Here is a 13,758-nt window from a genome sequence, read left to right as displayed (position 1 = left end):
CTGGAAGGTGGAATAAGTCTGAAGAACTGTCAACTATGGTTGCTTCAAAGTAAGTCGGGGTGGGGGGCGGGTAAGGAACTGCTGATTCTGGGGCTACTCTGAGCCTTGCTGGAAGGGAGGTGGAACCCTAGGAGGGAACCCTAGGTGGAACCCTAGGAGCTCTGTTTCTCTGAAGAAGATGATTGGTTTAAGACGCCATTAGGAAACGGAAAGGTAGCTGGGGTGGTGGTGGTACACGCTTTTACTCCTAGCATAGGGTTTCTCTGTGTAGCCTTGGCTGCCCTTGGTAGACTTGCCTTGGTCGCCCAGGCAAGCCTCTGAGACCTGCCTCAAGAGTGCTGGGATTAAAGGTATTGTGCGTTCTGAGAGTCTCTCTTAAAGAGGTAGGGAATGCTTTTATGCTATCATGGGTAAATTCACTGTCACCGAGGACATTTTAGCATGGACTGCCATCCTTTGGTTTTTGACATAGTTATGGAAAACTCCTTCCTTTAATTCTAAGGAAGTTCTCAACTAGAAAAGGAAGTGATTTCATAAAGCACGTTCAAGTATTTAACTCAAGGTCATGGCCACTGCAAAAGAACAGCTCATTGGTGGCTCTGTTGGCGTCTCTAGGCCTTTTCTTAAAGCCTGGCAGCAACCATAAATCAACAGTAATAAGCCTTAAAAAATAATTCTAAAGATTTATTTATCTTATGTGTATGAGAGTTTTGGCTGCATATATTTACGCACAGCATGTACATGCCTGGTACCTGCAGAGATCAGAAATGGGTTTTTGATCCCCTTGAACTGGAGCTGAGTGGCTATGATCCAACATGTGAGTGAGTGCTGGGAGCCAAACCAGGGTCATGCAAAAGAGCAACAAGTGTTCTCCACCACTAAGCCACCTCTCCAGTCCAGTAATCCCCATTCTTGGGAGCCTTTTATGTAGAAGACACTGTCTTACGTTTTTGGTAAGGCTGGTACTATCTTGTTCCCATTTTTATTGATGAGGAAACAGGTTGTGGAGGTGAAATAAAGTATTCACACGGTTAATGAGGAATTGAACTTCAGATGTGACTCCAGAGAAGGAGCTAACTCCTTAAAGCACCTGTCTTCCTTGACTGGTTCTTGTGTATAATATATGACTTTATGTTTAATAATGGGAAATAAGAAAGAGACTGGTGCTGTCCAGGAGACCTGATGCCAGAGGCATGCAAATTCTGGGAAATGTCCACCTTTACCTTCAAGGTCAAAAGAAGCCAAAGAGCATTACGTAGACTGCAGATGGGTTCTTTGGGTTTCTCTGGCACTTTTTCCTCCTGCCTCCCTCCCTCCCTCCCCCAGTCTCCTCGGTAGAGGCTTATTCACAAAGATCAAATGCGTCTGAAATGCCAATCTCCTTGGGAAGCACACAAGACTAGTAAGAGTCGCAGTCATATCCTGTCCAGGCTCCAGCAGTCACGGGTCGGGACATCCTGCTCCCAAGCTGGCTTTGATTAGCTCATATTTCTCAACAGGGATCTTGCAAGAAATAGGCCTTTTGATTCACTTCCTCTTTGTAAGATACAGACTGTAGACTTTTCCTTGTTATGTGGCTGAGTCCGATCCCTGGGAAAAAGTTGCCTTAATTCCCAGAGCACTGAGTAGCCATGCACATGTTAGTAATGAGGACTCCATGTGGTGCCTCCCAACAGATAGATACCCAGGATCAGTCAGCAAAAGAGCTAACACAACTTGAAAATGGAAGAACTGGCTTCCACAAGAGGGAACTAAACTGAAGTGGAGGGTTTGCTTTCTCCAAAATGGTGTTATCTAAAAGCCATGACGACGCACAGGCTTGCCACAGAGGATAGCCTGGAATCTAATCCTTCTCAGAATCGAGAATGACAGGTTTGAGCATGATAGTTACCCTTTTCAAAACTTTTGAGAGTGATGTCCAAAAATAACACTGCACTCATGTGGGCCTTGCTTATCACTTTCTTTTGAAATGGTGGGTACTTTACAAAAAGGAAGACATTTGCTGGCTTCAGATCAGTGAAATACAGGGCAGTTCAAAGGGACAGAGAACAGAGAAGGCAGAAGTGATGCTCCAGGACTATCAGTGACCAAATGTCACTTACTCCAATTTCATGACACCAAATATGTTCAGTCAAAAGAATGAAGATGAATCCCAGCTCATATTCAGATTAATCCAGTTCTTTTGTAGATTAGGGGTATGCACCCAACTCTGGCTAAGCGTCTTCCTTATGAAGGAAGTGGCAGAGAAAACTCACAAGGCAACCAGTCTAGACAGCTAACATGCCCCCATCTGCCCAAATCTCTGGATAGTGCCAGCAATTTAGACTATTTGTAACTAAGGCATTAACATTCAGTTCTGAAAACACCGACGAGCCATCCAAGTCACCAGGGTAGCTTTGCTTCACCTCTGCCGGCAAACCACACACACATAGGCCATTGATAGCCTAGAACTACATAGATAGATGAATGGATGAATGTATTTAGACAGAGATAGATAGATAGATAGATAGATAGATAGATAGATAGATAGATAGATAGATAGATAGATAGATAGATAGAGTTCCAGGGCAGCCTGAACTAAGAGTAAGACTTTGTCTCAAAAAAAAAATGTTTATGTGTGTGTGTGTGTGTGCACACATCCATATTACACATCTGTGCACATAGCCTCATGTTTTCATATCATTGGTATCATAAAGGACTGCTGGGAGGAGTAAGTGACACGAGAAAATATGAATGAAGTAACTAATATTGCATACTGCTTTAAGATCTTGTTAAGCTGCAGCTAGCATGCTTAGATTTACTCGGCAAAGAATGTTCAGGAAACAGAGCAATGGACGCCAAGCACCTGTTGACCATTCCACATCAAGCTTATGCTGCTTCTCACAGCCAGCTGGACGTCTCTGAGCCGTCTAAACTGGGCTTGCCCTATTTCCTGGTTGAGAGCCGCCTTCCACTTACGGTCTAGAAGAATCCCCCCAGCAGCTGCCAGTGGGGCAATGAAGCTTGGCCTCCTCTGGCTCCACTGCATAGACGAATTCTAACATTCATCAGTACTTTTTCTCTGTCTACAGTTTTCCTTTATATTTGAAGATGATAAAGAGGAAGGGGTAACAACCCAGTTAATACTTTCTATATTAAGGTAATGATCAATTCATGCAGAACTATAATCCAAACTGACAACAATGTTCCCTCTAAATTTTTCTTTGGGTAGGGGTACACGCTGAGACAAGTTCTTATTATGTTGTTCAGCCTGACCCAGTAATCTTCCCATCTCAGCCTCCTGAACATTAGAATTTCAGACTTATGTCACTAAGCCTGTCTACATCTCATTTTATGCAAGGCGTATAAAGATCCTGTCATCCTACTATTAAGAGTAATCCAAGCAGCAGGGCTCAAGGGTCACATCTACTTTTTTTTTAACCACTTCCCATAATGTACCACTTCACCTTGAAAACCATCCAGCTTGCTTTATCAAGTCAATATCTGGTATGAAAACTGAACTATAAGAAAACAAAGTTGCTCATCACCTCCCCGAATTTCCCCCGCATTCTTAGAACCTAGAAGTGAAACCCAGGCACCTAATAATAGATACAGGCGCTGAGAACTGTCTGTTGGCATCCACAATATGCAAAGACTTTGAGGGGCCCTTAATTATCACTTGAGTTTTAAAGATGTTTGGGTATGCACACCCCATTCTCTCCTCAAGGGTATTTTACCCTAACGGATGGGTTTCCCCTTTAAATGTGGCTCATACACCTTTAAGGGGCTTCTTTTTTCTTCTCCTTTCTTTCTCTCCTTTTTGAGGTATGGGGATTGAACCTATGGCCGTGTGCATGCTAGGCAAGTGCTCTACCACTGAACTCCCCCAGCCCTTTCCTTATTTATTTTGAGAAAAGATCTTGTTAAGTTTCCTAAACCAGCCTCCAGCTCACTCTAGCACAGACAGGCTTTGAACATGATGAGATCCCCTGCCTCAGCCTCCCAGGAATTATAGGCCTTGACCACTCTGTTATGAAGGAGAGTAGGACTGGAAACCACCTTCCAAACATCTTTTCAATACTTAGCAGATGGAGGTTTTTTTTTTTTAGTGAACAGTGGGAAGAACTTGTACATCTCTTTCTCTAGCACACCCATTCTCAGTGCGGTCTTAGGATTCAGCATGTGGCCAGCATGATTTCTACCAGATAAGGAGTAAGTCATTATTTTTTCATCACCTAATATCATTAATCTGATCTGAATCACACCGAAAACCAACTGAGTCACTTCTGGCAGGAAACATGAAGCGGTGCAGAAGAAACCTAGCAATCTTTCATTCATAAAAGCCATGTTAGAGCCAGAAGTCCTAACCCACAAATTGCCCGAGTAATGTGTCAGCTTCCTTCTGGTCAAGCAACACTCCTGAGGTTTCCAGGCACGGAAAGAAAGAAAAGTGAATTTTTATTCACTTACATTTTGGTTCCTCATCCATGCTGTAATTCTAGGAAGCAGAAGTGTCTTTCCTGCATATTCTGGCTATAAATATGAAGGAACGGGGTCTGTGCGCATCACACAATAACAAGACCAGGGTAGAACACACACTCAGATAAACCACTGTCTTTTTTTTTTTTTTTTTTTTTTTTTTGGTTTTTTCAGACGAGGTTTCTTTGTGTAACAGCCCTGGCTGTAGGGCAGGCTGGCCTTGAACTCACAGAGATCTGCCTGCCTCTGCCTCCTGAATACTGGGATTAAAGGCGTACACCACCACTGCCTGGCACTTTTTTGTTTGTTTGTTTTTTGAGATGGGGTCTTTCTACATAGCATAGCTCTGACTATCCCAGAACTCACTCTGTAGACCAGGCTGATCTCGAACTCATAAAGATCCTCCTGCTACTACCTCCTGAGTATCAAGATTAAAGGTTGGTATCATACCTCACAATTACTGTCTTCTTAAAGTGACTAAAATGAATGCTGTGTGGATAAGACATGGAGAAGGAGATCAGCATCCACACAGAAGAAGGTTCTAGAGAAACTGGGACCAGGTTGCTGTGGGTCAAGGGGCAAACATACTGGGACCCTGGCTTCTTGTAGGAAAGCCCAATCTTAGTAGGGAAGCCTGACAAGCACATCAGGTAGGGGATCCAGACAAATAGCAGCATGTTGTGTCCTCACGTAGAACAACTGTTCATGCAGCAGAAGGAAAGTTGAGGTCAATATGGTGGCAGATTCCATTGAGAGACTGAGTGGAGAATCCAAAATACCCCCTGCCATGGTCTGCTATTTGGGAACCCCATGCCTCCATTGAAATGTAGGTACCAATGTTTGCTTTTAGGAGGGAGCCTTGGGGAGGTGATGGACTGAGTCAACATGTATAGGATTAATGTCCTTATGAAAGAGGCCACAGGGACCTAGCTGTCTTCCTCTTTCCCACCATATGAGGTCATCAAGAGGGGGTTCCATCTATAAACCAGGATATGGGTCCTTGCTAGCACTTTAATCTTGGACATCCCAGTCTATAAAGTTGTAAGAAACAAATTTCTATTGTTTATAAGTTACTCAGCCCGAGGTGTTTTGTCATAGCGGACCGAATAGTCCAAATTGTCCATCGACCGTATGGACTTTAGAAAAGGTTTTATAATGAAATAATGCAATGGGGGGGGGGGGGAGTGTTAGGCAGAGTAGGTTGTAACTGGAGGTTGTGAGGGAACCATGGTCTCTGCCTTCCATGTAAACAGAAGGAACCAAGACGCTCACAGACTGTCCCTCCGTCAGCGAGGCTGCCAACTTCTGGGTATCACCGTCACTTGCTTGTGCCGTAGCTCCCAAGCTGGGCCTGAAGTCAAGTGGTACAAAGGCTTTTCTCCAGGATAGGATGCTCAGCTGCCATCCATGTCAAGCCTGCTCCCAGGCCAAAACAATTTCAAGTGAACTTGACAACTGAGAATTGTCAGGAAAAGCCACGTTCTTGTGGCTAACCACCGACAAAAACTTTCCCTGACAGTTTTCTTGCCTTAAGCACTCAGCTGGCCCTGGCCTGGGACCAGAAGGAATTAAAAACCCATCAAGGAAATCTCTGTACTCTTCCTCCCCCACCTCCCTTCCCTTTCCTTCCTGAACAACTCAGTCCAAGAGTCATAAGGTGGTGCTAAAAAAAAATATATGATGCCTGCAGAAGCTGGGAGGAGCCACCGTGAGTCAGACCAAGGTGGACAAGAGACAGCAGAGACACAGATAGGGTCTCTTTACCAAGAAAGGTAAACAGAGCTGGGGGGGGGGGGCAGAGGCGGACAATGGTGATCACCTAGAAATTAATGCTAGTACATAATTTAATGAAGAAAACAGGAGTGTGGTTCCACAGTGTAGCTAGAGAGCTCACACAAATAACATCGATGACAACAAGAAGTTGAAAATATGGAGAAGGAAGCTGTAACTCTGGAAAGGGAAGAAGTGTTTTGTAGAACATGGTCCTCTAAACAAAACACCCACCACCTGCATCAGACAAGCTGGACCTGCTTGCAGAAGACCATCACCAGTGGGTATGTTGACTGTTTGCTCAGAGAAACAGGGGGTGGAGAGGGGCACTGAACCCTCACCTGAGCTTCCCCCTACTCCCTCTTGCCCCTCCCAGGCATTTGTATGCAGTTCTGCACACAGCCTCCAGGCCTCAGGAGTCTCTAGAATATATAGGCTGGGGAAGGTTAACCAAAGGAGGAGCTCCATTTACGCAGCTATGGGGAAGCTATCATCCAAGTGAGGCAAAGACTTCATTCAGTGTGGCAGCTTTGGGGTCAATATGCTCCTGTAAGCGACCCCGCACCCATGCTCTGTAAATGAGCTCAACAAACTCATGGGTGACCTTGGGAGCTTATAAAGAGGGAGTGGAAATTGTTTGTCTCCCCAGGGAAGAAATCCTTATGACAAATGTGAATAACTCTGTTAAATCAGAATTAAAAGATCCCTGGGTGAGTAACTTTACTTATCATGCACCCCTGACAATCCGAGTTTGGATCCCAAGAACCTGAGTGAAAAGCTAGATGCAGTATTGCACACTTGTATTCCCATATCCCTACAGTGAGAGTCTGAAGGCAGAGATGGGAGGATCACAGGGAAGACTGAAGACGGGCTAGCCTGGGGTACACAGCCCAGGTGCAGGAACAAGGGAGGGCCTGCTCAACAAGGTGGAAGATGAGAATTGATTTCTGAAAGTATCTACTAATCTCCAAATGCACACCATGACATAAGCACACTCAGTCTCTCTCTCTCTCTCTCTCTCTCTCTCTCTCTCTCTCTCTCTCTCTCTCTCACACCAATTTTTTTTTAAAAAGATCTCTACATTAACCTATGGTTTCCTAGAGATAGATAGATAGATAGATAGATAGATAGATAGATAGATAGATAGATAGATAGGTAGATAGGTAGATAGATGATAGATAGACAGACAGACAGACAGATAGATAGATAGATAAATGACAGATGAATAAATAAGATAGACATACAGATAGATGTTTAATCTCCAATTCTGTCCATTGAGGCTGCCCGTGAGCACTAACAATCCAACATTAATGCGCATGCCGATCTTGAAGTATACATCCTGGTCCTCAGGAAGAGAAGAAACTCTCTTGGCTCTAAGACTGATTTCAAGGCTGGGCAAGTACAGGACAAAGTGGAGCATTGTGCGATCACTAAAAGAAAGGTGATGCTCGAAGAACAACCGCTTCTCAAAAAGACGAGAAAGTGACCTGGAGGGGATTCCCACAGCCATAACTAAACAAAATGAGGATAAAAATAACAAGATGAATGATACCAAATTATTGAATGTAATGGGATTCCATGACACCATACTGATGTACATAAATCCTAGACTTCAAGTCTGATAAGAAGTAGGATAAAAAATCCACAGTCAAATGTGTCTAAACAAAATATGTATTAATTACAAAAGGAAAGCCTAGTTTCTCTGTGAGAAGCCTTACAAACACTCCTTAATCAAGTGATCAAAAGTAATATTGAATGGTCAAAGCTAAGATCTGCCCATCCTGGAACGAGTTAATACCATGTGCAACTTGCTTAGACACTGTGAGGCTGCAGCATCAGTTTGGTGGTCCTTCCCCTACTAAAGGTGAAATGCAATCATATGGAAACATCGAAGAAACCCAATGCAAGGGGTGTGCTACAAAACTCGGGCATTAGGGCATTGTGGTGCCAAGTGACTCTCAAACAGCCCAGAATACTTTTCTTGAGAACTCTCCTTTAGGTTTGAGATTACCTCAGAATTTAAAAGTTAGTGATAAAGAGTGATCCTGTGCCACTGTAGATGTGGAGGTCAAGTGTCAATAAGAGGGAATTAAGATCTCAATGATCCAAGTTAAACAGTAATTATATTTTAAAGTTATGCTTCTTAAACTGTCTTTGATGGAGGATCAGTTTCCCCATAAGTCCACTGTACAATACGCAATCCCACACTTGGGTTTCAGGATGCTTTCTTCTAAGGTCTGCACTTATCTCAGCATGAACCATAACAATGCATGGACTAGCTTTGACCACACCCAGAGAAGCACATCTCTAAGGTAAGATGAGCAGACCCCCAACTGCTATCATATCCACATGGGAAACAAAAGCTTCTGGTCACATTGTTAGACACAGTGGCATCCACAGCATTGCCCTAATTGATACCAGCCATCTATACCAACAATTCAAGAAAGGGGCTGCCCAGACAAGGAGATTGAATGTGGCCCTTTTGCTTGTGGTAACTTCACCTTTCTAAACAGACAAGAATGGGTGGAAACACCCTAATTTCAGAGTATGCACATGTATAGTCCAAGCTTGGGAGTCTGGGGAACCATTCTGAGAAAATGTCCGAGGAAGACACTGTTAGGTCATCTCACCGTGTGAGCATCACAGAGAAAACTTAGAAACCAAGACGGTTATACTGTCACACTGGGTGGTATCTTATGGGATCACTACTTTATATGCGGTCTATCATTGCACGGTTGTAACTGGCTGTGATCACATAAAGAAAGCCAAACCCAACCGCAAGAAGATGGACAGAATATCTGCAGTCTGCAACCCCGAGTCATGACCATCACTGCCGGGAAGAAAGCCAGCATCCCAAAAGGGGTTGGTGGAATACATCCCCTAAATTAGCTTTTGAAGGTCCCGTTACTGACTTGAAGACACAGATGGCCCATGGGCCCATTCTACCACACTTGGCCAAGAAGCGGCCCTCCGGTGGGGGGAAATAAAAGAATCTATACAATAAATCAAGACAAGGCAGACTGAGAGGCAAGGAGCCCCTGGTATCCACTGAGAAACAGCAACCACCACCTCAGCTTGGCATCCTTGCAGGGGACTCCCTAACACCTCGGTTGCTGAAATCCCCCGGCCACAGGCCCAGTGGAGGCTCCCCACAGAACCGTGTAAGCAGCAGGTGCTCTGTGTGACACCTGGGCACAGGATGTGGTTGTCACTCACCTGGAGCAGTCTTGTAGCAGGCGGTTCTAGAAGGCAGAGATGGGGCATTCTTGGCCCTGGGGCTCGGGATGCTCTGCGCCACTTGCCTCTGCCGCTTCAGCTCCTCTTCCCTTTCCTGGGCGGCTCGGATCTCTTCCTCGATCATGGACAAAGTCCGCTGCTTCCTCGACCTCAGTTTGAAGGGCCCGACCATGACATCAGACTCTTGGGTAGCCAGGAGGGAGGCTGTGCTTCTCAGCTCGGCTGCCTCGGAGTACTTGCTGAAATAGCCTCCTTCCGGCCTGCTCTCCTCCATGTTGACTGGCCCACTGGGCTGCACAGCTGTGGGCGGCTGGGAGGGCCCCTTTTCCCTGAGTGCCCTGTCCTCCACGGGGAGGATCTTTGGTAATACATCCCTTTTCTCTTGAACGGGAGAGGACACCTGAGGTGGTGCAAACATGCTCTGGGGTTTCTCGGAGGCGGAAGCCTGGCTTCCGGCTTCCTTGGCGGTTGCTGCGGGTCCCTGCTGTTCCGAGCCCTCCTTACTGGAGTGTGGCTCAGCCTTATCCACCTGCTCAGCTATGGCTTGTTGAATGGCATTCTGCACCAGGAGCCCAGCCTGATATTCCAAGGGGTCATCAACTGATGGGGAGTCTCCCAGGGTGGAGGAGGGAGAATAGAAACCATGGTCGCTGAATGACTTGGAGACCCCTTCTCGACCCTCTGCGGGGTTGTCTGTTTGGGGAGTCTGAGGCAGAGAGAAATCAGCCAGCGAGTTTTCTTGGAGGGCATTGGGTGTCTCGTTGGAAGCTCCGCTGTCGCTGATGTTGTCCATGCTGAAGTCATTGGACAGAGTCTCCAGGACAGTGGTGTCCTGAGACCTCACGGACAACTCATCCAAACCTGAGTCTAGCTCCTCTTGGGTCAAAGATACATTGACGGATCTGGAAAACTGGTCCAAAATCCCGTGATCTTCATCCTTGACTACAGTAAGAACGGCCCGGGCACTCGTGAACTCTCCATCCTCTGCCCATAGTTTAGACAAGGGCCCACGTTTGGAAGGCTCACTGTATGGCCCTTCCTTTCCCTGAGTGGCAGTGCTCCCCGGGCCTGCTCCTGCAGACTGGCTCTCAGATACACAGGACACCTTCTGCCCCTTGGCTGCCTGTGTGCTGCTGTCTTCCGAAGGTCCCCCGACAACGGTAGGTGGCCGCAGGATAGTTGGTGGCTTGTCTGAGTTGATGGACCCAAGGGGTTTGTAGAAAGGCTTGATGGAGAACAGCCTTGGTGTGCTTTGGCCCTTGGCCAACGTCTGCCTGGAATTCTCCATCAGCTGGAACTGCTTGCGTGCAGCAGAGAAGTCAATCTGCTCAGTGACGACATCCTCCTTGGTGTGTTCCATGCCATCTAGATGTTCGTGAGAAGCTGGGGCTGTGTAGAGCTGGGGTAGGGGCAGCTGCTGCAGCTGTTGCTGCTGCTGCAGCTGTTGCTGCTGCTGCAACTGCAGCTGTTCCTGCTGTGCCCTTCTCTCTTTACGCTCCTTGTACTTTCTGTGGGACTCCAGATGTTCCTCATCCAGCTGTTCCTCAAGAGTTTTCTCCTGGGGGGGATTCCACCACTTGGCGGCGATGCCGGGATTCTTCTTCACAGCCTGGCTCCGAATGAGCTCCCTCCGCTCCTTCTCCAGCTCCAGCATCTCTTCGGAGGGCCTCACTTTCCGCACGCAGAACTGCTCCTTCTCGCGCTCGTCCTCCTCAAAGAGTTTGGAGGGTTTCTTGTCCTCGTGGAAGGCACGCAGCTCAAACTTGGCCTCCTTCTTCAGCGTGGTGAGCGTGAACTCCCCATCACGGGAGGAGCAGTGGGAGCTGGTGGAGGAGCTGGGGCTGGCAGGTGCCTGCAGGCCATCCCCCAGCATGCCCTGGGGCTGGTCAGTGGCGTGTCCATTGGCTCTTTCTCCTTCAGCCATGGTGTCAGAAGGGCTTCTACTGAGCTCGATGTGAGGAGGCACCTGCCTGCCAGATGCTTCCTCCGTGGGTTCTGCCTCGGTAGCTGAGTGGGCAGGTGTATAGGCAGGTGAGCCCAGGCTGCTCACCAGTATGGCCGCACCAGGCTCTGGGGAGGAGATTCCGTTGTAAGTTCCATCCACAGAGGAATCACAGCAGTTGGCCTCCAGCACCTCGTCTAGATATTGGATCTCTCGGGCGACATCATTATCTAAGGACTGATGGTGATCAGTGAGGAGGCCATTGTGTGAAGGCGAATAAAAAGGGGAGGAGTGGTCCTTGGAATGGGGGGTAGAGGTGATTCCAGGTACACTTTTACATTCTGTCACAGCCACCTCAATTTCCATGTTTTTGTGATCTGAGGAGAGAGAGGTGGCAGCAGGCTCCAGGCGGATGTCACCACAGCTGTCTCGCTTGCTTCTCAGCTGGTTGGCATCCTCAGAAAGCTGGGGAGGCTTCTAGAATAAGAAAACACAAGTAAGGGTTAAACACACATTTTTGGTGCAAAGAATGCAAAGAAACTCACTCATAAATAACACAAAGGAAATGGGAAAGAAAAGCGGCACCCACTTTTTTCTTTTGAATAGAGATCTCTCTTCTAATAATCCTCCAAATATCCATTCTGTGTGTTGACACGTGCCTAACTCTCCTGGTTAGCTTTAACTGTCAACTTGATATAGCCTAGAATCTTCTGAGTGGAGAGCCACAATAAAAGAGTTGGCCTGTGGGCATGCCTATGGGGGACTGCCCTGCTGGTTAATTGATGTAGGAGGCGCATCCCACTGTGGACAGTGCTATCCCTATGCAGACGGGCTGAACTATATACAAAAGCTAACTGACTATAGGCCAGGCTCTGAACCAGCCAATGAGCAGTGTCCTCCATGGCTTCTGCTGTCGTTCTTGACAGTGAAGTGAGTTCCTTGGCCGCAGGAAATATCGTGTGGACTAGCAAGCAGGCCCAGGTTTGAGTTCCTGCCTTGACTTCCCTCAGGGATGGACTAGCATCTGGTATTGAAAGCCCAGCAAACCCTTTCCTCCCCTGAGTTGATTTTGGTCAGGGTGTTTTGCCACAGCAATGCAAAAGAAACCTGACCACTAGACCTCTCACAGTTACAGATTCCATTTTGTGCACTTGGGGCTTAATCCATACAAGCTTCCTTTGGAAGCTTTATCTTCCAAAGGAGAAGAGGGGGTCAGCAGGATAGTTTAGCGGGTAAAAGCACCTGCCATCCAGCCTGGGGACCTGAATTATCCACGGGATCCACAAGGTGGAAGGAGAGAACCAACTCTCACTAGTTGTCCTCAGACCTCCACATGCACACTGAGGTGTGCATGTATGTGCATGCACGTGCGTGTGTATACACACACACACACACACACACACACACACACACACACACACATAAATAGAAATGTACAATGAAATAAAAACTAAAGTAGAAGACATTGCATGGTTAATGTACAGCCATCACAGTCTATCCCAGGCTTCTGACGAGATGATTCCCAGGCAACCCCAAGTATGTAAAGATGGTCTTTCTGTGGAACTACTTTTCTTCTCAAAGACATGTGATTCTTGGTCAGATATAATGCAGCTATTCTGGAGATAAGAAACTTTAGGGACTCTTTCCATAATATATACTAGAAAGCAGTAGATTGCTGGCTTCTCACAAGCTACAGTTCCCCATTGCCATGGCTACAATCGACTGTATACATTACAAACACTATAGCCAAGGCCACTGACTGCACAGTTCTGTTCTCCAGAACTGCATAACACAACCCTCCTCCGCTACCTGGGGCTTTAAAGAGCTAGTGGTCAGTGGCCGTTTCTAAAATGTTTTCTATAAGATATCATAATCTGTGATTAATAAGAAAATGGGCCGGGCGATGGTGGCACATACCTTTAATCCCAGCACTCAGGAGGCAGGGGCAGGTGATCGCTGTCAGTTCCAGGCCAGCCTGGTCTACAGAGTGAGTTCCATGACAGCCAGAGCTGTTACACAGAGAAGCCTTGTCTCAAAAACAAACAAACAACAAAAAGAAAGGAAGGAAGGGAGGGAGGGAGGGAGGGAGGGAGGGAGGGAGGGAGGGAGGGAGGAAGGAAGGAAGGAAGGAAGGAAGGAAGGAAGGAAGGAAGGAAGGAAGGAAGGAAGGAAGGAAGGAAGAAAATTGGATTTTATGCTTCTTAATGCATCCCATTTTCTTTCTAGTTGTGTATCTGTGTAGTCTTGTTATCTGGCTGCTCATCTGTTACTTTGAGTTTTTTTTTTTTAATTATCTATTATATATACCCCCACCCAGTCGTAGTGGTACACGCCTTTATTCACAGCGCTTG

General features: G+C 46.7%; 1 protein-coding gene across 18 annotated transcripts in view; it reads right to left on the bottom strand.

Moving 5' to 3' along the window:
- The window catches only part of Palm2akap2 (PALM2 and AKAP2 fusion), a 477,882-nt gene that overhangs the window by 18,747 nt on the left and 445,377 nt on the right, over nt 1-13,758 (bottom strand). For all 18 annotated transcript variants that reach the window (XM_016003786.3, XM_016003787.3, XM_006985282.4 and 15 more), the window contains one exon: nt 9,445-11,884. In XM_016003786.3, the coding sequence (XP_015859272.1) occupies nt 9,445-11,884 (2,440 nt within the window). The remainder of the gene's footprint in view (nt 1-9,444; nt 11,885-13,758) is intronic.

The sequence above is a fragment of the Peromyscus maniculatus genome, chromosome 2 (assembly GCF_049852395.1).
Source record: "Peromyscus maniculatus bairdii isolate BWxNUB_F1_BW_parent chromosome 2, HU_Pman_BW_mat_3.1, whole genome shotgun sequence".
In the NCBI taxonomy this organism is placed as follows: domain Eukaryota; kingdom Metazoa; phylum Chordata; class Mammalia; order Rodentia; family Cricetidae; genus Peromyscus; species Peromyscus maniculatus.
This window is presented reverse-complemented; position numbering and strand designations above follow the sequence as displayed.